This window comes from Impatiens glandulifera, unplaced genomic scaffold (genome assembly GCF_907164915.1).
Source record: "Impatiens glandulifera unplaced genomic scaffold, dImpGla2.1, whole genome shotgun sequence".
NCBI lineage: Eukaryota > Viridiplantae > Streptophyta > Magnoliopsida > Ericales > Balsaminaceae > Impatiens > Impatiens glandulifera.
In genome coordinates, this window is record NW_025919745.1 from 19,749 (window position 1) to 43,474 (window position 23,726).

At 38.4% G+C, this 23,726-nt stretch overlaps 2 protein-coding genes across 2 annotated transcripts; both read left to right on the forward strand.

The window, feature by feature from the left end:
* Positions 1-3,297: 3,297 nt before the first annotated feature.
* Positions 3,298-22,352, forward strand: LOC124918419 (translocase of chloroplast 159, chloroplastic-like). Its single transcript, XM_047458580.1, has 4 exons — positions 3,298-3,456; positions 16,878-18,701; positions 18,767-19,399; positions 22,296-22,352. The coding sequence occupies exons 1-4, from the start codon at positions 3,298-3,300 to the stop codon at positions 22,350-22,352; spliced, it is 2,673 nt and encodes an 890-aa protein (XP_047314536.1).
* On the forward strand, positions 22,286-23,726 carry LOC124918421 (U-box domain-containing protein 11-like). The gene has a single exon (XM_047458582.1). The coding sequence runs from the start codon at positions 22,462-22,464 to the stop codon at positions 23,485-23,487; it is 1,026 nt and encodes a 341-aa protein (XP_047314538.1). The 5' UTR covers positions 22,286-22,461; the 3' UTR covers positions 23,488-23,726.

Here is a 23,726-nt window from a genome sequence, read left to right on the forward strand (position 1 = left end):
TCCGGAATCCGGGTTTAGGCCCGGGTTCACACCAGACGCCGTTAACGGAAGCGCCTTTTAACGCCAGGAAATAATATAATATTCAGATGATAAACAGATAAGATATCTTCGCTCCGGGCACCGTGTCAGAGGGGAGGGTGAGATGCGATGGGAGCGAAGATCTACACGCCCGTTGCCATGACCCTCATGTAAATCCCCCATACCCACCCATGAGAAGACCGCCTGCCTTCCATGAAAATACACTAACACGTCTATGTGAAGACCGAATTGACAGGGATATTATATTTACGTTTATTAAATATTAATTTAATTTATTAAAAAACACATGCAGCGATATAATATTCGCTTCAATTAATTCATTCAATTTTTTTCTAGGAATTTTATTTAATTTTTTATTTCATTTTTTGGTCTTGGAGACCCTCTGGAGCGAAGATATATTTGCTTCAATTAATTTTAATAATTATATTTCCGTTTATTACATATTAATTCAATTAATTTATATATTTTTTTTAATTTTATTTAATTTTGTTATTTAATTTTTTTTGCCTCGAGACACTCTGGAACGAAGATATATTTGCTTCAATTAATTTTAATAAAAACATCATGTAAACCCCCCAACCCACCTATGAGAAGACCGCCTGCCTACCATGGAAAGACACTTACCCGTCTATGTAAAGACCAAAATGACATGAATTTTATATTTTCGTTTATTAAATATTAATTCAATTAATTGAAGATGACATGCAGCAACCGAACAAATCTTCGCTTCAATTCCTTGGGTATTTTTATTTTTTTTATTTTTTTTCCGTTTATTAATAAATGTTAATGTAATTAATTTAAATTGACAATCAGTAAACGACCAAATATTCGCTTGAATTTTGTTTTTCGAGTAGACGATTGAAAGCGAAGATTTCTTATTTTCAAATAATTTTAGCCTGACGTTCATGTAAAACCAACTCCCCTCCCATGAGAAGCCAACTTGCCTGTCATGTAAATTCACTTACCCGCGCATTTACATTCCGCGAATAAATCTTCGCTTCTATGAATAGTTTTCATTTTACATTTTTTTTTATTTTTTTTTTATGAATTTACGATATCGAACGAATATTTATTCGCTTCCATGACTAGTTGATATAATTTCAATTTCCCGCTACAAGCCGACTATCCCTCAATTTCATTTTCATAAGCAACTGTTCATATTCTTCTCTCTCTATCTCCCGGCGATAATCCAAACACTGAACGTCGAAACCCTAGATATTTCGTTTATACTACAAGGATTTCTTCTGAACATGTCGGGTAACCAAGGCAACAACATGGAAGTGGATCATCCCATCGACTCCCGAGAGGTCGTCTTGCAAGTTTGTAGGAGCATAAACGAAAACGAAACTGCACCCACTCCGGCATCCACCGTCAATCCCAGCACTAAACCAGAGAGGTATGTTCATCTTATTGTGTTTATACTCATTTTACACATGTTTATTCAATTTATTTCGTATAATACTGATTTATGCTATCCCACCAAAATTAATGACTTCGAGGACCTATGAAAGGAAGAGGAAGAGAAATCCGAAGACGAATACTAAGTCGTCATCGACTGCTGAATCAGTTTCCACAGTTGTTGTCGAAGCTACTGATGTTGCTGCAGGTACTGATGAGATTTTACCACCACCTTTTCCTCCTAAAAAAAAAACCCAATGTTATTCCTACCTCCACTCCAACAGTCGATGAAGAGTTACCAGAACCACCCCCAGAAACCACTAATATTTCTCCGTCTACTACCCCATTCGATGAAGAGTTTCCCCCATCTCCCCAAAAAACCAAAACCCGCAAGAAACGTAAACTGACATTTCTAACCAGATCATCACCTCATGGCCTCGCTCAACTCATTCCTCAATTGAGCGTAGAACAGAGGGAAGCCGTGAAGGAAATCGGGTTTGGTTCTCTTCTTACAATGGGCGTCTCCAAGTGCCTGGCTCATTTTTCCAGACACGTAGTCCAATGTTTTGACCCGGATAAGAGTTCTCTGGTATTGTCCAACGGTGATGAGATCCGTATCGATGAAGATCTCGTACAGCTCGTGATGAACCTCCCTAGAGGGGCAATGAACGTAGTCGAGTCAGTTGGGTTGGACAAGACTAAGGACCCTGATTATTTTAATTTCTTGAGGGATTGGAAGACCAGATGGACCGGGGAAGACTCAAAAGCTCCCGAAACACTTTCTATGATCCCCAAGATATTAAGTAACACAAGTGTAGACAACGATTTCAAAATAGACTTCGTTGTCTTTGTTGTCTCTAGTTTTTTATGTCCAGTTCAAAATTCACGAGCCAGGTAAACATGTATTCAAACCTATTATATATCTAATTGTATTTGTGAATACTGACAAATGTATTTTTTTCATTTCAGGTTCAAAATTCTCAAATCCTTAATGGAGGTTGATAACATAAAGGAACTGAACTGGTGCCACTTTACACTACAACGATTGGTTGACAGTGTAAGAAGTTGGAAAGAAAAAGCAAGTAAAGATAAAAATCCATATTTCGATGGACCTATAACCCTTTTATCGGTAAGTATTGTTGCCTCTCTTATATATGATTTATAGATATGTAATATTTTCTAACATGTTTCCCACTCCTTTACTCCAGATTTGCTACCTAGATGGTGTTTTTGTGGAAGGTGAACGTATCCCCTACGAAAGAAAATTTCCAATTATCTCCTGTTGGGATGACGTCAGCGTGTTAGAGTTTACCAACTTAGAAGGTCGTGCCGGTGGTTTTGGGCTGGGCAGGGCAAGGGCGCGCCTAGCAGTTAGACAACCCGAGAATCCAGTTGACTCGGTTGAAGTAAAAGAAGACGATAATGAGGTATGTGGAAACAATAAATTGACTCCCATTGTTCTTTATTATCATGTTTTCAAGATTAATGAAGTCTGTTTTTCATAATGTACAGTTGTTGACATCCAAAATCCTGCAAACTTTTAAAGATACAGCCCAACAGCTGAATTACCTATCAGGGGAGTTGGAGAAACGCAACATCGATCCCAAGCCCTTTTTTGAGGCCGGTTTCCTGAACCTCAGAGAGTCTGAAGGGTTCATGAAACACTTGAAGGTGGTGATCGATGGTCCGGTTCATGTAGGTGTGGAAGATCCTACAAGGGATGCACTTGGGGACACTTTACAGTGTGCGGGCTTGAAATTCAATAGTCCCCGGGTTGATTACACATGTCAGACTGCAGTGGAGGACCATGCAGACAATCCACCAGCACAGGCTGAAGTGAATGATTTTGAGGATGCAGTGATGTCAAATGAAGAAAATCCATCAGATCACGTTGAACAGAATGATCTCGATGTTGCCGTTCTGGCCAATGAAGCTCCGTCACCCCCTGTTCAACCGAAATCTGTTGAGGATGTACGTGAGGACATTGAAAATGAATCACTCCTTGTTGAACAGGAAGTTGTACATGCTGCATTTCAGCCCATTCAAGCCAAGTCACCCCCTTTTCAACCGGACGAACCTGAGGATGCAGTTATGCCCCATCAAGAAAATTGTTCGGATCACGTGGAACCGAATGATCTCGATGATGCAGTTCTGCACAATGAAGATCAGTCACTCCCTGTTCAACCGAAAGATGTTGAGGATGTAGGTCATGACATTGACGATGACTCACTCCTTGTTGAACAGGAAGATGTACAGGCTGCATTTCAGCCCATTCAAGCCAAGTCACCCCCTTTTCAACCGGACGAACCTGAGGATGCAGTTCTTCCCAACAAAGATGCCTCACCCCGTGTTGAACCAACTGATCATGAGGGCGAAGTCAAGGAACCGGATGAGGTACCCCCAGTGCAGACACCCACTCTTGAAGACGATGATCAGGGTGAAGGGAAGGAACCGGTTGAGGAACCCAAAGCGCAGCATGTTGAACCAAATGATCAGGGTGAAGGGAAGGAACATGTTGCGGCACCCGAAGCTCAGTCTGTTGCACCAAATGATCAGGTTAAAGGCAAGGAAAAGGTTGAGGCTTCTAATGCCGTTGAATCTTCTGAAGATGAAGATGAAGTTGATGGGGGGGATGCATCAACATTAGAGAATATCCTAAGAGGAAGATCACGAAAATTCCTGTGCACCTTCGATCCCCCTACATGCAACAGGTTGCAGATATGTTGGACCACAACATAACCAACAAGGAACAGCGATTAGCCGATTTTGTGTTCGATGAAGACCTGCCTCCAATGTAAGTTACCTCTCATGCTTTTCGGAATTTCAAATATGAAATTAGTTAGTTATGGTCTTGTAAATGAATGTATTTTGCAGGGACGTTCTGTACGAAGGTGCACCGGGTAATATCACCCGTAAGCTATTTCAAACAGTGAAAATGGGTCGTGAAATTGCGAGCGAAGTTGTGGACGCTTGGTCCATAATTGTGCACTTCAAATGCCGTAGGTTGCCAAGGCATGAACCACGAATAATATGTTTTTCAACAATTTCACATGTAAGTGCTTCTCTTGTTTTGTTCTATGTATCCTTCAATGTTCATGACTTTGAGTCTCCACCCTTATTTTGCAGGTTAATCTGCAGTATGATAGGACCTTATTTTGTCAATCCCTTGAAGAAGACATGAGAAACTACCATGTCACAAAAGAAGACATCATCTTCGCTGACCTGGTATGTACATATCCCTCAATTCCAAGTAACGAGACTGCCATAAAATAACAAATGTTTATGTTCTTTTTGCAGATATTCCTACCTGTCGTCACTTCTGGACATTTCTTTCTTGTATGTGTGAATATTAAAGACTCCCAAATAAATGTCCTAGACAACTCCGGTCGTCCGCATAGAATGAAAATTTTGGACAAGTATGTCCAGTTGAGGAATCAAATCGATAGTTTTTTCGACTTTCTTGGAAAGGCAAGGCATACAAAGATTTGCAGAAAAGGTTAAGATGTACAAGATAACGGCCCCAAAGCTGCCTTGGCAAGACCAAACAAACAAGACCGACTGCGGTGTCTATTTAATGAGACATATGGAAACATATAGAGGAAAGATGAAGGGTTGGTCATGTGACATCAACGAAAATAATGTGAGTGTTTTTTATATGTTATTCTATGACATTTAACAATTTTAAATGTTCTTATACTTTCTCTTGTTCTTTTGAAGGCCGACGAAGCTTTGAGTACATTGAGGATAAAATATTTATACAGAATTCTTATGTCTGAGCACAATGTCAATAGGTTCAAGTTAAAGACTGCAATTAGATCAAGATATTAGGGTTTTGTATGTGTGATACGGAGTTATACTTGTACAGTAATTCTTATGTTCACACAGGTCAATTGACCTATTTTTAATGTATGGATGTTTGATATTGATTTATAACTTATAATGCAATTCAGATCTTAATGTATGTAAGGCAGTTCAGATCTTAATGTATGGAGTTATAATGAATTGCTTATAATGTATTGATGTTTGATATGTCTTCTTGTACACATATTTGTGAAATCCTAAACGATGTTATTTTCTTAACTGTATCTTTTAATATTCTTAAACGAAGATATATTCTTAACATGATGAAACTAATAAACTTGCAACCGGACCACCTCTTGAAACGGAATTATCTTGTTATGTCTTCTTGTGGCCCTCTTCTTAACTATCAATTTTCAAATTCCTAAACGAAGATATCTTCTTATGTTCCTGTGTGCAATCCTTATTTTGAAAATCAGAGACGAAGATATCTTCTTCAATATATGTTTGCAAATTACTAAACGAAGATATCTTCTTCACTATATATTTTGAAATTCCTAAACGAATATATCTTCTTAATTTATTTTGGGGTACAGTCGATATTTCGAAACTAGGAGACGAAGATATCTTCTTCAATATATATTTTGAAATTCCTAAACGAATATATCTTCTTAATTTATTTTGGGGTACAGTCGATATTTCGAAACTAGGAGACGAAGATATCTTCTTCAATATATACTTTCAAATTCCTAAACGGATATATCTTCTTAATTTATTTTGGGGTACAGTCGATATTTCGAAACTAGGAGACGAAGATATCTTCTTCAATATATACTTTCAAATTCCTAAACGAATATATCTTCTTAATTTATTTTGGGGTACAGTCGATATTTCGAAACTAGGAGACGAAGATATCTTCTTCAATATATACTTTCAAATTCCTAAACGAATATATCTTCTTAATTTATTTTGGGGTACAGTCGATATTTCGAAACTAGGAGACGAAGATATCTTCTTCAATATATGTTTTCAAATTCCTAGACGAATATATATTCGTATTGACAAGAAATAAAAATTATAATACGAAGATATCTTCACAACATGTAATGCACCTACCGGAGTTATGTATTGATGTGAATTCAAGAATGAAAACTCATTTATTACTTCAACTACTGATGTATCAACTTCATCACTCTCATACCCTCACTCTCACTCTCACTCTCACACTCCACTCTCACTCTCACCTCTCTCTCTGTTTTGACTCTTTCCTTCCCAAATCTCTATCTACCGGTGTCTTTCCTTCATTCCTTTAGCGTAAAACTCATAAGATGGATGTAGAGATTGACCCAGACATGCTTGTTTTATCGCAGCAACAGCTGGAGCGATACTTAAGTCTGATCAACGATGACCCTGTACCTTTTAGTGTCTATCATGTAGATGAGATTCTTCCTCTATTACGAATAAACGTTAACGACGGACTGATGGCCCACATGCAAAGCAGATGGAATACGGACTCTCGTTCTTTTGTTATTGGGGAAATGCACATATGCCCGACGCTAGAGGACTTTGCTTCAATCCTTAGGTGTGGTAGTCTTGCACTCATGATCTTGCTTGTCCATCAAGATCCTCATATGGCCGCCCACATTTGTGACAGCTTCTATGGAGTTACAATGTTTGATGCTCTTTTGTTTACCCTCCAACATGGATTTCTGAATATGACAAACATAGACGAGTACATTTGGCGTGTCCAGGGAGCTGAGAGGACCATCAACCACACACAAAGCAAACTGATCATGCTTGTGGTTCTGGCTCATTTTTTTTTATGTCCGGCTGCAGGACGCCGGCCTTCGGAAAGGATCCTGTAGGTAGTTCCTGCACTGATGGGAAACGCCCCAAACCCTAAACCCTAAACCCTAAACCCTAACCTGGCCAACCCCATTCCTCCACTCAAAACCACACCCCTCCAATGGCAAGCCAAAGCCAACCCCCTTCCTCCAATCAAAACCACACCCCCCCAGTGGCACAAGCCAAAGCTAACCCCATTCCTCCACTCAAAACCACACACCCCTCCAGTGGCACAAGCCAAAGCAAACCCCATTCCTCCACTCAAAACCACACCCCCTCCAATGGCACAAGCCAAGCCCAAAACAAACCCCATTCCTCCACTCAAAACCACACCCCCTCCAATGGCACAAGACAAGCCCAAAGCAAACCCCATTCCTCCACTCAAAACCACACCCCCTCCAATGGCACAAGCCAAACCCAAAGCCAACCCAATTACTCCCAAAACAGAAACCAACACGAACACCAGCACTCCAACCACCCCAGCCTTGCCTCCTACCCTAATTATCCAAAAAAAGAGGAAGCAGGACCTTCAAAGGCCTTAAATGTCCAAAGAAAAGCCCCACGAAATTTGAAAACTGATTGGTTAACCGATGTCATCAAAACAGAAACCAACAAAAACTCCCTTCTTTGGCGATAGTTAAAAAGGAACCTGAAGAATGCATCTCCAGTCTACCACAGCCACTTCAAACCGCCTCTTCATTGGAGACAGTAAAGAATGAACCTGAAGAAGGCATCTCCAGTCTACTAACGCCATTTCACACCGCCTCTTCTTTGGAGATAGTAAAGAATGAACCGGAAGAAGGCATCTCCAGTGTACTACCGCCACTTCAAACTGGCTCTTCTCGTCCAAACATGCAAACGAAAGAATGGCTTAAAGCATTGGACTTGCCTACAGCTTTGAAAACACCACAATTCAATAAAATGTTTAGGGATGACAAGAAACTAACAAACTTTCAGAAGATTTTTGTGGGTTTCGTATTTGCTGGAGGACTTGATCCAAGGTAATGTTTGCTGCAAATGCTTAATTATTCATAAAAAATAGGAATTGCACACCATCTTGAAAAATGTTTTGTGTTTTCATCCAGTGAAATGTTATTTATTGCGGAACACCTATGTCTACACGTGACGCGCGGGGACATGCTTACAATGGCTGATCAAACCTGGGTAGACAGTATGATTATTGATGTTTGGTCATACATTTTGCACAACCTTTCTAGGAAAAATGTCAAACCTCGTTACAAGAAGATTTTCTACACAACCGTGCTCACCGTAAGTTGTACTAGCACTGTTATTTATCAATTATGTTATTCTTGTGAGACTAAAGACTGCTGTAAACAGATTTTTCGTGAAGTGGGATAACTACGCGAGAAAAAAATGACAGGTTCTGTCTAGAAGGTCGGGCTTTCCAAATTTCAAAAATGGACCTCTGGGAAGTGGACCTCGTAAGTACATCTCTGGCTGTCATACCTTATAATATCATTTACCACTCAGTTCAAATCTAATCTTTTTTAATTCTATCCACAGTTGTTTTTCCCAATCATTGATGACAGACATTTCTACCTTGTTTGCTATAACTTCATACAAAGGCAATTTCAAGTAATTGATAACCGGGAGTCACCTATGCAATCGCCCTTCGAAAGAAGATATAAGAATGCACAAATCTTGGTATGACACTACAATTAAAATTTAAAACAGTTCAATTTTGGAATTCTAGTAGCACTAAAATACATTACATAATGTTGTTTGTAATGATGTATCAGGATGACTACATTCAACAATATATGAACGACGTAGACCCCGTTCTTGCTAAAAAGTATGGCGGTTTGGAAAAGATATGTCTGAAATTGCCATGGCAGGATTCAAAGAATTACACTGACTGCGGCATTTTTTGCATGAGACACATGGAGACGTATGAAGGTGAGGTGAAGGGGTGGAAAACTGGCTTTGGAGTTAAAAGAAATGTAAGGAACCAAATAAAGACATTGAGGATGGAATACTTTGGCGTGTCATTGGCTCGGAGCTAAACAAGGCCAGGAGCAAGGTCTACAATTCCTGCCGTAAATGGATAAGTCAATGAATTAGGAACTGTATACATATTGTGGAATTAAATTTTACAAAGAATTTTAGTTCACATGAGTACAATAATGTACTCATAGACAGATGGGGTAATTAAACTATTCCTATAATTGTAATGATTTATTGTTACAATAAAGAATATGTTGTGTAATTTCAATTCTCAAAAATTGTTACTTCACATCCTCACACTAATGAACGTGTATACATGAAGTGTGTTTTTTATGAAATTTGATTTTCAAATACTTGTTCAATTATGTGTTAAATGAATAAATTAAGTGAAATAAACATGAGCCGCATAAATATTCGCTTCAAAGACCTTCTCTTCATAAAATATATATGTGAAGCCTCGAATTTCATGAAAGAAATATGAAGAGAATAAATATTCGCCTCTAAGACATATTTTCGATGAAGCGAATACATATTCGCCTCAAATTATTGATAATGTAAAGCCACCATCTCATCCATGAGAAGCGGGATGACTTGTCATGTCACTGCACTTACCCCGACATGTAAATACCAGTTTCAACATAAAGATCAATTTCATCAGACAAATATGAGGAGAATAAATATTCGACCGAGATACATGGTGAGGTTCAAGCGAACACATATTCGCTTCAGTATTATGTTTCATTTTCTCAATTTGCAACTAAAAGGATACTTAATATTAGTTGACTTGGGGCGAATAAATATTCGATTGATTTAGGTGTTTGTAATTTTTTAGAAATGAATTAGTGTGGTCATTCATTTGGTATTTCATAAAACTTCGCATGCATACATTCGACCTTATTCTTTGTTTCAAATCCAACGTACATACAATACTATATACATATCAGATTTCACATGAAACTGGAATTCGATAGTTGAGATGACAAAAGAACAGTGAACGGAGTATTGCGTCCATGCTGAAACTTTCGTCCCATTGTTGAGGAGTTGAGAACTGAGGAGTTGTCGTTGGCATTGCACTTGATGGCTGGAAAGGAATATCAAATTTATTTAAAAGTATGTTATATATGAATATTAATAACACAATTATTAGTAAAGAAGGGTAAGTCAGCAATTTCATACCGGAATATGTGATTCACTAGTTATTCTTGTTGATTTTCGTTTTCTTGAGTTCTTCTCCAGTCCACCTTTCCTTCTCTTACCCGACTTTGTTGGCTTCTTAGTTTTAATTCTTTTTGCTTGAACAGGGGCACCCTCGGCAGAACGTGATAAACCGGTTGGTGGAGTTTGCATATTTATACTCTCCTGCAATTTTTTATCCACAAACGTGCACTGGCTCAGCATGATTTCTTTGACATGATTGTAAGTGTCATCTCTTTCGGCTGCCTTGTTAAATAAATGCATGGACAACCCACACAAATCTCTGTATCTTATGTTATGAAGCTCACTCGGATCAACATTAGTACTGTCCACGATTGGATCAGTTCCAAATATTCCATCTTTGGCTGTTCTTGTCCACCTCTTCAATATCAACGCCGGAGGAATCTTCAACACGTCAATCGTTGTGAAAATCTTTAGGATGTGAGCACACAAAATCCCTCCAAATTCAAATTTACAGCAGCTACACTCGATATTCTTATCGTCATTCTTATGAACTGTAACTGTATGAGAGCATCTCCTAGTGTGGGGTGTTACCTTGTATTTTCTGTGTGTGTCGACATCCTCTAACATTTCAACACCACAATCATGCGACATAAACCATTGTTGTTCAAAGCACTTAAAGACCTCTGGGGTGTAAACTTTGCAGGCATCCTTTAAGATCAAAACTGGATAGTTAAGACTTGGTTGGCTGGTAATTGATTTGAAATCAGCCTTCAACACATCATATCTTCTTTCATCGAGTAGTCTTTCAAAGTGTTTGAAAAATTCTAAAAACTTGTGTTTGTAGGAGCAGTACCTTTTCAACATACTGTTTCATACCTCTCACTTCTCTGTGTTGTCTCATAGTCAGCACAAACTTTGTCGTCCATACACCTAATGCCCACTTCGCCTGATGCTAAACATGCTTTCACCAATCGTTGTTTTCAAGCCCGTAGTTTGTCAACATTTGATTCCAAGCTTCAACAACTCTATCTCTTCTTCAAAATCATATATACCGAAGAAAAATCCTTAGAAAAAATCTCTGAAATTATGAACACCGAGCTAAGATGTATGCTGCATTTGAAATATGTGCCAAATACAGAGACGATGATTTGTTTCGGGCCATTGAGACGCCAAGGCCTTAGCCATGGCCGCGTCTTGATCTGTAGAATGGTTTTTGGTGTTTTCCATGCATAGCTTTGGTGAAAGTCTCAAACAACCATCAAAAGTCATCGCAGTTTCATCGTATAATAGAGCTGTCTCCAAAAAAGAATGATTGTTTGTGATGATTGACACCTACAAAAGCCGCAACTGGACGACCTTCATTTTCTTCCTGTAATGTGTGGTCAAAACTGACCACGTCTCCGAAGTATGAATATCGGACCGCATGGTTGGAATCACACCAAAAAATATTCGTTATCAAATCGTCCGCATCAAGTTGAAAAGCATTATAAAAACCAGGATCATTGGTATGTTGTTTGTTTCTGCAAATACTCTAATACACCCCCTGTTTTCCCCAAAAATTACACTCTCTGTTCTTTTCCGGTGACGCAGGTAATTTTGTAATCCTCAGGAAGAAAACCTAGATTCTCCCTTCCACGATTTGTTTTAGACATTAGAGCATGTGATGACTTAGGAGGATTCCCACGTTAGTGGCCATCTCGATATTTAAGCCTGCAACTTGCAGAAATATTCCTATGGCATCTATACAGGTGAGTTTTTCTTTGGACTTTGCAAGAGGATGACTATGATCACTAATAAAATTTACCACTTGAACTTTCCCATTGTCTGCAACGCTTTATCCTCAATTCGCTTCACAACAGAACCGAGTCACAGAACGTCTACGTTTCACATAGACATCACGTTTGTCCTTTCCCCGTTCACCCTGTGCACTACAACAAAAAACTCTATCCAGTATTTTACCCTCCTTGTCTACATGTTTTGAACTGCGCCTTATACCAAATCCTATTAGTTTAGCGTATGCTAAGTAGAATACGTAGCCTTCTTCTTCACTCTCAAATTCTCTACCTAAAAATGGAATTAAGTTGGATTCGATGTCCTCCAAAGGTTGGCCGTTTCCATCGAAATTCAATTGACGACGACAAGTAGCAGATTCGCTGTTCAGTTTGAACAAGTGGAAAAATAAAGGTTTGTAGATTATTGGAAAGTGAAAACAATATAAGCGAAGAAAGCTTCACTTCAACAGTATGAAGATTGTAATATAGGCGAATATAGTTTCGCTTCATAAGATATTATCTCATAATATAGTAGTGAAGAGATCTTCGCTTACAATGTGCACTACAAAAATTGGGAGAAGTTAAACAATGTTACCTTAAATCAATAATATCATTCTCGTCCATATCATTCTCCGCTGATACTATTCCTTCCTGATAATCAAAAAGAACAGAACATTTCATGTCGAGTATTCAAAAAACATAGAAAAGGTTGGGAAGAAAAGTAAGGAGGTATAGATGACATTCAAAAACATACCATTTTATAATTTAGGAAGATGGGATTGATATTATAATGAAGTCTCCGGCGAAGGAGAGGTCGATGGTAGACAATGTAGTATAACCTCCGGCGAACGAAATGGTCGTACAGTAGAGAGAAGAGAAGAGTACAAAGTTTGTCTAGCTTAGCAGCATGGCTTGCTGCAATGCAGCATTTAATGAAAAGGTGCAGGTGTTAGGTGGCGTTGAGGTGACTTGTTAAAAAAATTATTCATTTTAATAATTAAATGACAAAAATTATTATGAAATTAAATTAATAATCAATCAATCAATCAGTAAGCGAAGATTTTCTTCACATTATTATTTGACAATTGTTTTACAAATATTATTTTGACAGTAGTTTAAAAAATATTAATTATTTATCAAATTATATACTTCAAGTTATACAGTATTTCTTAATGTTTCAAGATTTAGTTAAATATAAGGCTGATGTTTAAAAAAAAAAAACAATTCGAAGAACAAAAAACATAATTCCTCAAATCAAATATGACATTGAATTTTCAGAGATGCAAAATATTCAAATATTAAGTAACAAATTAAACCAACACATGTCTATTACAAAAACAAAGGCTGCAAATCACAAGCAGCAATGGATTCTAGCAAGCTTGTGTGAGGAACACCAAACACATCCAAATATGTCTTCAGATGATTCTCTGCCTCAATACCCAAACAAGTTCATTAACATCGTGCCGAGACTTGTCGTATACAACTATAGTTTTGTCGTCCTCGGGCTCGACAAATGGATTCTCCATTTCTTTAGTTGTACCTCCTCCAGCAATTACAAACCCCATAAGATCAAGTTTGTAAGCCGGATGAATTCCCCTGCAAATATGAAGGTGTAACTGTCGAAGAGTGTGGGCAGCTGAAAGAAAATACAATACATTATTAGTAATCATGGACAATTGAATATCATATGGAGGAGTAGGAATAAGACAAAACTTACATTGTTCAAATACCGCATTCTGCCAGCTCTTGGAACCGCCCACAGTCCCATGATTATCTCGCTGCACCTCGTATGGTTCCTCGTCCACGTAACAGTTAAATCTGATTGATGATTTTATCCCTGTATAAAAGCAATAGGTGTTTTAGTTTCATATACGTGAAAATGAATATTGAGTTAACAGTAAAGGGTTAAGAATAACAGAGTCTCACAATCAATGTAAGGACCCAACTCCCGTCAATATGCCCTTCAATACTTTGATAGTGCGACCGCATCCACCATTAGAATCGGTGGATGCTATGACGTGGGTAACATCGTCTCGCCACCTCATTGACACCGTGGCACCACATGTGTTAGCATATTGTTGCATCAAGTGCTGTTTAAGAACAATCATAAATATTTCAGTTAAACAGGATGAAAACTTAAACAATATGGAAAAAAAAGGGAGAAATGTACGAAGAGTACTATCTCTTCACTTGTTAATTGATTTGGGCATAAAATCACAGTCTTTGCCAAAGTTTTGGACGGATGCTGAGGCAGTTGCCTGCACGTGCATGAAAAAAAAAACGTCTTTGTGAGTATGTACTAGGGTTTCAGGGAATAATATCACAAAACACAACACTAGGTAAGTTTTCCTAAATAACATTGATTTACAGTCAAGGTGACATTTTGAGAGTAGGGTTTCCTAAAGATTAAAGAGAACAACAACATCAATAACAGAATCTAGTGTAGTAAGTTCCATAATCCTAATATTAAAAGTTACTAGTCAGGAATACGTACCATTGTGTAGTCGTGAAGATGTGGATTCAGGTTCGGTCGACGGGGAGCCGGTTACGAATCGCCGTGAAAAGGAGCAGAAGAGAGAGAGATGAATCGGGCGGAATGATAATAAAATAATCATATTAGGGGGTATTATATTCATGTAACCGGGGCGAACATGTCTTCTTTCGAAAAGCGACTATTCATTCCATGTAACATGACACAGGGACCAGGGGCGAATAAGTGTTCTCTCGAGAAGCGACTATTCAATCCATTTACATGGAACATGGTCTAGGCGAACAAATGTTCTTTTCCACCGAAAAAATTTAAATAAATAAAAAAAAGTAATGAATTATTGAAGCAACATATATCTTCGCTCATGAAGGTCTCCAGCCAAAAAAAATGAAATAAAAAAAAATTATGAAAAAAAATCTAGCCGTAATTGAGGCGAAGATTTGTTCGTTGCTGCATGTCATCTTCAATTAATTGAATTAAATATTTAATAAACGGAAATATAAAATCCATGTCATTTTGGGCTTTACATAGACGGTAAGTGTCTTTACATGGTAGTCAAGCGGTCTTCTCATGGGTGGGTAGGGGGGGTTTTACATGATGTTTTTTATTAGAATGAATTGAAAGCAAATATATCTTCGCTCCAGAGAGTCTCGAGGCAAAAAAAAATGAAAATAAAAAAAAAAAATAGGAAAAAAAAACTAGCCGTAATTGAGGCGAAGATTTGTTCGGTTGCTGCATGTCATCTTCAATTAATTGAATTAATATTTAATAAACGAAATATAAAAATCCATGTCATTTTGGTCTTCACATAAACGGGTAAGTGTCTTTACATGGTAGGCAAGCGGTCTTTACATGGGTGGGTAGGGGGGTTTTACATGAGGTTTTTATTAAAATTAATTGAAGCAAATATATCTTCGCTCCAGAGAGTCTCGAGGCAAAAAAAATGAAATAAAAAAAAAATAGGAAAAAAAAACTAGCCGGTAATTGAGGCGAAGATTTGTTCGTTGCTGCATGTCATCTTCAATTAATTGAATTAATATTTAATAAACGGAAATATAAAATCCATGTCATTTTGGTCTTCACATAAACGGTAAGTGTCTTTACATGGTAGGCAAGCGGTCTTTACATGGGTGGGTAGGGGGGTTTACATGAGGTTTTTAATTAAATTAATTGAAGCAAATATATCTTCGCTCCAGAGAGTCTCGAGGCAAAAAAAAAATTAAATAAAAAAAGTAAATAAAAATTCCTAGAAAATAAAAGATTGAATTACTTGAAGCGAATATTATATCGCTGCCTGTGTTATTTAATAAATTAAATTAATATTTAATAACGTAAATATAATATGACTGTCAATTCGGTCTTACATGGACGTGTAAGTGTATTTTCATGAACGCAGGCGTTCTTCTCATGGTGGGTATGCGGGGTTTACATGAGGGTCATGGCAACGGGCGTGTAGATCAGAGCGAAGATATCTTATCTGTTTATCATCTGAATATTATATTATTTCATGGCGTTAACGGGCGCTTCCGTTAACGGCGTCTTGTGTGAACCCGGGCCGAAACCCGGATTCCGATTCTCCCTCTCCCTCCCTCTCCTGCCCAGATTGATTTATTATTAAAATAATAATGCTGCAATCTGATTGGTCCGCCATCAGGTGAAACACGGCAATCGATACGCAGAAGATCTGAACTACATATTTTCATAATATTGATAATTGAAAACTTAACAGTAACAACTCAAATGAATCACTTGAAAACTGTAAAAGCCTATCAATCAATTATAACATTTGAAAGCCAAACAAACGGTTGACCAAGAAAAATGTAAAAGTACGGGTTTGCCCTCGTCATCATAAAATATAATAAGATAAGTTATATTTATAAACAAAGTTTAATTAAAAAGATAAAACAAATTGTATAATAAGAAAGAAAGAAGGGATTAATAAGATCTTTGAGAAACGGCGGAGTTCAGTATGTGCCCTTTCTCTCTCTCTTATAGTCTCTCAGACTCTTTCTATTAAGTCTGTTTTGTGTTTGTGTTTTGTGTCTTATTATTAGTAAGACACCTTATCTTCGCCATCCTCTCTCAATTCTTCGCCCAGCCCAACCCAGCTTAGCTTCTTCTCCCAAAACAACTACTCTCTTTCTTCCCTATCGCTCGCTCCCCCCGATTAACCCATTCATGTCATCCATTCATTCAATTTCATGCGGAAGGAAGGAAGGAAGGAAGGAAGAAGTAGTACATAATTCCATCATGGATGATTCTCATACTCAACCCGCTTCTCTTCTCTCCTCCATCTCCTCATCGCCAACAGGTTCGAGTCTTAGTTACTTTTTTATTTACTTTTTATTATTTATTTTACTTCGATTAACCCCGATGATGCTGTAGAGAGTTGAAACCAACTTAACGGAGGCAAGAGTATCGCTAGCAGCAGCAATGGCACCATTCTTCATTTAAATGGTGGAACTACTGATGATGGCTCTTCTCTTTCTCATCTTCATGTTGATGTTGATGTTGATAATGATGACGGCTACGTTAGTGGTAAGGAGGAGTTTGAAGATAATGATTTCAAGAATCCTATCGAGGAAGAGGAGGATGCCCCGGAGAACAAAGCAAGTCTAGTAGGATTAGATGATGATGATGATGATACTGACACTTTCCTCGATTCCTCACCAATTCCAATGCCCAATGTTTCCACTCCAGCAATCTTGGAAGCAGGCGGCGATGATAACAATGATGATGATGATGAAAAAGCTTCCCAAGGTGAGTTTTTATTTGTCCCTGAAGAAGAAGAAGAAGAAGAAGAAGAAAAAGTTGTCCAGAATGCTTCTTTTCAAGGGAATGATGTTGCAGATTTTACTAGTCCAGCAGTTGATGTTTCTAATGAATCTGGAATTATTGCTGAGAATCCTAGTGTTAATGACAATAATACTGAATTGAAGAAGGTGGAAGCTCCTGCCATTTGGAGCCACATACCTTCTAATGAACATGAACATGAACAAGCTAGCCATGAAATTCAAAAGTTTCTTGAGGAACTTGTGGAAACTGGTTCTGAAGCAGGTCCGGAAGACAGCTTGAAACTTGAGCCTTATGAGGATTCTGCTACAGAAATAGTTAATGCTTCTCAAGCAGCCCCAGAAGAAGCTACACAAGTTAATGGAGATGTTGAAGCTCATTCCATTTTGAGCAATGCACCTTCTAATGGACACGAACATGAACATGAACATGCTGGCCATGAAATTGAAAAGTTTCTCGACGAGCTTGTGGAAACTGCTTCTCTTGCTAAGGTTGGTGCTTTTGATTTGGTTTCCATTGACTTGGGCAAGTTCCAGCCAGATGGAGGGACAACTGAAGCTTTGGGTTCCATACAAAAACCTGGACAATTTTCCAACAGGGTTGAAGATGTTCCAACAGAAGTAGATTCTGCTGCAACTGAAGGAGATAAGGTTATTGTTAATCCCGAAGAAGGTTCCGATGTTGGAAGTGCTGCTATACTATATTCTGCTGAAACTGAAGGGGATAAGGTTATCGTTAATCCTGAAGGAGGTTCCGATGTTGGAAGTGCTGCCATACTATATTCTGCTGCAACTGAAGGAGATGGGGTTAATATTACTACTAAAGAAGGTTCTGCTGTTGGAAGTGTTGACTCGGTCCATACACCACAAGAGAAAGTGTGTGTTGCTGGCGATGTGAAAGCAATAAAAGATTCAGACGCCGGACCTGAACCAATTGCAGTCAGCAGCAGTGTATCGGCTCATACGAACACTTCGGAATTGGATGCGTTGGAAGGGTCCTTTGATGACAACATTAGGACTTCCACAGTGACAGCAGAAAATTATGTTTCTGAGAATGCTATTATTGGAGATCCAGAATCTGAGCCTTCTAAAGCTGTGCTGGAGAATAGTGATGATGAAAAAACAGATATACCACAGAATGAGCATAAAACAGAAGCAATATCTGATAAAAGTGCTGACAGGGTTGCTAATACAGCTTCACTTGAGGGCTTCCATATGAAACTAGAAGCTGCAGATGGAGAAGATACAGAAGAAGAAGAGTTTGACGGGTCAGTTTCAGATGGCGGCGAAATTGATGACATGATTTTTGGAAGCTCTGAGGCTGCCAAACAATTTATGGATGAATTGGAACTTTCGGGCGCTGGTTCACACACAGTTATAGACAGAAGCTCTTATGATCAATCCGATAGAATGGATGGTCAGATTGTCACAGACTCAGATGAAGAGGTGGAAACGAAGAAGGAGAGGGGAAAGAGTTATTTGATTCTGCTGCATTGGCTGCTCTCTTGAAGGCGGCATCATCTGCTGGCTCTGATAGTGGCAATATCACAATAACTTCCCAAGATGGATCCAGGCTCTTCTCGATTGAGCGTCCTGCTGGTTTGGGATCCTCAGGTATGTCTTTGAGGCCTGTCACCAGGCCAACCCATCCAAGCTTTCTCCCTCCTTCCAATCTTGCAAGAGCTGGAGAATCTGAGGACAACTTGAGTGAAGAAGAGAAAAAGAAGCTGGAGAAGGTACAGGCATTGAGGGTGAAGTTCCTGAGGATTGTCCAGAGTCTGGGTGTTTCATCTGATGAATCTATTGCAGCACAAGTCTTGTATAGGCTCGCACTTGTTGCCGGAAGGCAAGCTGGTCAAAGTTTTAGCCTTGACTCTGCTAAGCGGACTGCTATAGAGCTTGAAGCAGAGAGAAAAGATAACCTGGACTTCTCTGTAAATGTTCTCATCGTTGGGAAATCCGGAGTAGGCAAGAGTGCGACCATAAACTCCATTTTTGGTGAAGAAAGAGCTTCTATTAATGCCTTTGAACCTGCCACTGCTGTTGTGAAGGAGATGTCTGGAATTGTTAATGGAGTTAAGGTCAAAGTATTTGACACACCAGGTCTGAAGCCTGGAGTAATGGAACAGGCTTTCAACCGCAGAGTTTTGTCTTCTATAAATTCGTTAACAAAGAAAAATCCACCCGATATTATACTTTATGTGGATCGACTGGATACCCGATATATCTTCGCTCCAGAGAGTCTCGAGGCAAAAAAAAATTAAATAAAAAAAGTAAATAAAAATTCCTAGAAAATAAAAGATTGAATTACTTGAAGCGAATATTATATCGCTGCTTGTGTTATTTAATAAATTAAATTAATATTTAATAAACGTAAATATAATATGACTGTCAATTTGGTCTTTACATGGACGTGTAAGTGTATTTTCATGAACGGCAGGCGTTCTTCTCATGGGTGGGTATGCGGGGTTTACATGAGGGTCATGGCAACGGGCGTGTAGATTAGAGCGAAGATATCTTATCTGTTTATCATCTGAATATTATATTATTTCATGGCGTTAACGGGCGCTTCCGTTAACGGCGTCTTGTGTGAACCCGGGCCTAAACCCGGATTCCGGATTCTCCCTCCCTCCCTCTCCTGCCCAGATTGATTTATTATTAAAATAATAATGCTGCAATCTGATTGGTCCGCCACAGGGGAACACGGCAATCGGTAGCAGAAGATCTGAACTGCAAATAAACACTCTTTCAAATTTCAAACTACGCTAATGCTTAAAATATCTGTTTTTTTAAATGATCCTCAAACTTAAAACGTTTTTAAAAAAGATGTGATTTATGAGAGCCATGCGTAAGAATATGAAGGCTTCGAAAAAATAACGACAATGCCTGTATTGGTTGAGACATTGATATCACCATTTGTTGCTCATCTAGACTATCGATTTGAGAAATAATATAAATGTATTAATTCGGTTGGATATTATCCCGGTCTAAAAAAATGAATAAAAATGCGCATATTCATAGAGATTGAGATAATGAAATTATCGTTTGTCGTTCAACCAGACTCGTGTCTTGATTGTCAAAGATAAGAATGAAAGCGTACCGATTCTATCAAATACATCCCGAATATGTCATAAAAAAACGAAGCATAAAGATCAAAACACACAGCCTTCCGAAAGTAAGGATGAACCTTCTGAAAAATGGTTAAAGTTGAGTTTGAGATAATCGTTGCACTTGATGTTTGAGCAAAATAAAATCACTCAAAGAAAAAATTCAGAGCGATCATTGGCATTAAAAGATTGGATGAATCCAACTTTTGAAAACGTTTTGATCCAAGAAAAAAAACGAATGCAAATAAAAAAAGACGACAACAACTAAAGGGCTAGACAAATCTAAACTTCATTTCTCCACTACGAAAACGAGAAGTAAAATAAACCCCTAAGTGAATACTAGGGATATTTTGTTGAGAACATAACATAAAAAACACAAATAAACAAGAAAAAAAAGGAGAAAGAGGCTTTACGAAAGTTGGGATGTTTTGAAAAAAACACAATAAAACCCTAAGTCGGTACTATGGACATTTTGTTGAATAAATGACAAATAAAAAAATTGTCTTCATCATCATCATTGAAAAAAAGAGAAAAAAACGAGGGAATAAAAACCCAAGTGGAAACTATCAACGTTCTCAATAATAAAAACGAAAAGGTCAAGTGACATCTCCTCTAAGGTTAGGCCGTGAAGAGTGAATGAGTTTGAGAACGCGAGAGACGATCCGTCACAATGAAGGGAGAATTAGGTTCTAAGACGGAATTTCAAAGGCCTAGGAATGTCAAACAATAACAAAAGTTTGATTTTGCCCCCAAACGATTAGATTTCGCGGGATTTGATTTTGAGTTTTCTTTTTTAGGTCTAGAATATTCAGTAATGGGAGATAAATAAGGAGATCTTGTATAGTTCAAGGAGATGATTTTTGAGGGTTTTGGAGGGGCAAGAGAGATTTTTAAAGGAAGAAAACGAAGATCCGTCATTGAAGTGTCTAAGGAGCTCTCGCGGTTTTTTAGCTAGCCCGATCTTTAGGCTTTGAAAATCGTTTCTATAGTTGCTAGAAGTGGGAGGAAACTTGTATAGTTAGTAGGTATTATTGAGATCTCAACTTCATTTGATATTTATCTCGATCCCAACTTCATTTGATATTTATTTCGATTTTATCTATTTATTTTATGTATAATGACGACAACCTAGACGCATGTCCTAGAAATAGATTGTTACAAATTTTTAGTCGTATGTTTATGTTTGGATTTGTCCTCAGACGCATATAGGGTGAAATAAACAAATAGAGTGTAAAAAAAATTACTTTTGTATAAAATGACCAAGAGTTTATACTATAGAGTAGAGACTATCATTGATGTGCACGTGAGACATAACGTCGACGCCCTTTAACCAAACACTGAACGTTGATCAAAATCTCTTTTATTCGCGTTTGAGAACATGCAAAAACATTTATTTTTTTAAAGAAAAAATTAAATAACGACTCTAAAAAGTCAAAGTTAGTATTTTTTATAGTATTAAATAAAATTATATTCTTGGTTTCAAGCCTAACTTTATACGAAATGACTTTTAGAAAAGTTATTTCTTGTTTCATTTGAAAGTAAGCCACAAGACATAATGAAATCAACATAAGTTAAATTAATTTAGCCTATCATTTGGTTTATTATCCACATAGGATTTGAGAAAAATGTGAGTTTTGAGGTAAAAACTGTAAAAAAAATTTGAAGATGTTGATATTTTTAGAGGTTATATGATTATTAATTGAGAAGACTAAATAAAAATAATAGTGTTTTGTTTGAGAAATATTTATTTAAATAATGCAAAGTAAAATAAATAAATATGTGCTAAAGAGCTGATTTATTTTTGAATGGGGAAACATGGTTAGGTAGATATAAAGATTTATTTGACTTTATAAACTGAAGAAGAAGTATTATTCAATTTTGCCCATAAATGTTAATGTTTATCTCGTCTATCTTGTCTGTCGTCGGTGGCCAGGAAAGAGACGAAGTTAGTTTCAAAGTGGCGGCTCGCTTGCTTGCTTTGCTTGCTTGACGTTTTCCCATGTATATATAATTAATCCATTCATTCTATTGATTGATTGATTGATGCCCCTTTTGCAATTTGCGATTCTAGAAAGAGAAGAGAAGAGAAAAGAAAAGAAATGGAAGAGAAACGAGTAAGAGCAAAGAAGTTGGTTTCGAAGCTGGGTTCCGTGTCCGAAAGCATGAGAAGCGAAGCGATCTGCGAGCTCCGAATGATCTCGAAGCAGGACCCCGAGAGCAGAGCCTTGATCGCCGATGCCGGAGCCATTCCTTACATCTCCGAGTTCCTCTACTCACCCTCCTCCCTCTGCCAAGAGAACGCCGCCGCCGCCCTCCTCAACCTCTCCATATCCGATCGCGAGTCCTTAATGTCAACCCGCGGGATCCTCGACGCTCTCTCTCACGCTCTCCGAAACCCTACCTCCCCTTCCGCCGCCCAGTCGGTCGCCGCCACCATCTACAGCCTCCTCCTCGTCGAGAATTACCGATCCATAATCGGATCCAAGCGCGACATCCTCTACGCCCTCGTTGACATTCTTCGCCCCAGCCCTAATTCCGTATCCAGAACGGTCAAGGATGCGCTCAAGGCCCTGTTTGGAATATGCCTGTATCCTCTGAATCGGGCCAGCGTAATCGAATTGGGGTGCGTGCCGGCACTCTTCTCGTTGATATTGAAGGACGGGAGAGTTGGCCTGGTGGAGGACGCGACGGCGGTGATAGCGCAGGTGGCTGGATGTGAGGAGGCTCCGGATGCTTTCGGGAAGGTGTCCGGAATAGAGGTACTGATCGATTTGTTGGATATGAGCACGGGATCGAGTCCGAGAACCAAGGAGAATTCGGTTTCGGCGTTGCTGAATTTGGCGCAGTGTGGAGGAGAAAAGGTAGTCGAGCATATAAAGGAGTCGGGGTTCTGGTTGTTTGAAGGAATTCAGGATGTTGCACAGAATGGCCAGACTTCCTCAAAGGGAAAAAGCAAAGCCATGGCCCTATTGAAGTTGCTTGGGGCTGCTTCTTCTGCAGATAAAGATGCCACCATGATCATGAAGCACCACCACCAGCACCATGATCATAATAATAATAATAATAATAATAGTAGATGGAGTCGTGATTCTTGGACTGATTACTGCAGTTCATCATCATCATGATCATCCATCCTATCCTATCCTCCTCTCCTCCTGCAAGCAAGTTCAGTAGATTTTTGTGCTAATTAATTTGTGAATTCTTTTCTTCTACAACTCTTACTTGTTCATCATCATCATCATCATCCTTATGCTACTCGATTGATGATCCTTGTACAATATTAATAAATTAAGAAGAATGATTGATGCTTGTAAAATTCATTAAAATTGTTTTTAGTTTGATTTGTAATTGGAAATTGTAACTA

What these genes read in the sequence shown, in the direction of transcription:
- LOC124918421 (XM_047458582.1), top strand. Translation starts at nt 22,462, where the DNA reads ATGGAAGAGAAACGAGTAAGAGCAAAGAAGTTGGTTTCGAAGCTGGGT.
- LOC124918419 (XM_047458580.1), top strand. Translation starts at nt 3,298, where the DNA reads ATGTCAAATGAAGAAAATCCATCAGATCACGTTGAACAGAATGATCTC. An exon ending in TCACAGACTCAGATGAAGAG is followed by an intron (nt 18,702 to 18,766) that starts GTGGAAACGAAG and finishes GCTCTCTTGAAG; the next exon opens with GCGGCATCATCTGCTGGCTC. An exon ending in AACAGGCTTTCAACCGCAGA is followed by an intron (nt 19,400 to 22,295) that starts GTTTTGTCTTCT and finishes GTCGGTGGCCAG; the next exon opens with GAAAGAGACGAAGTTAGTTT.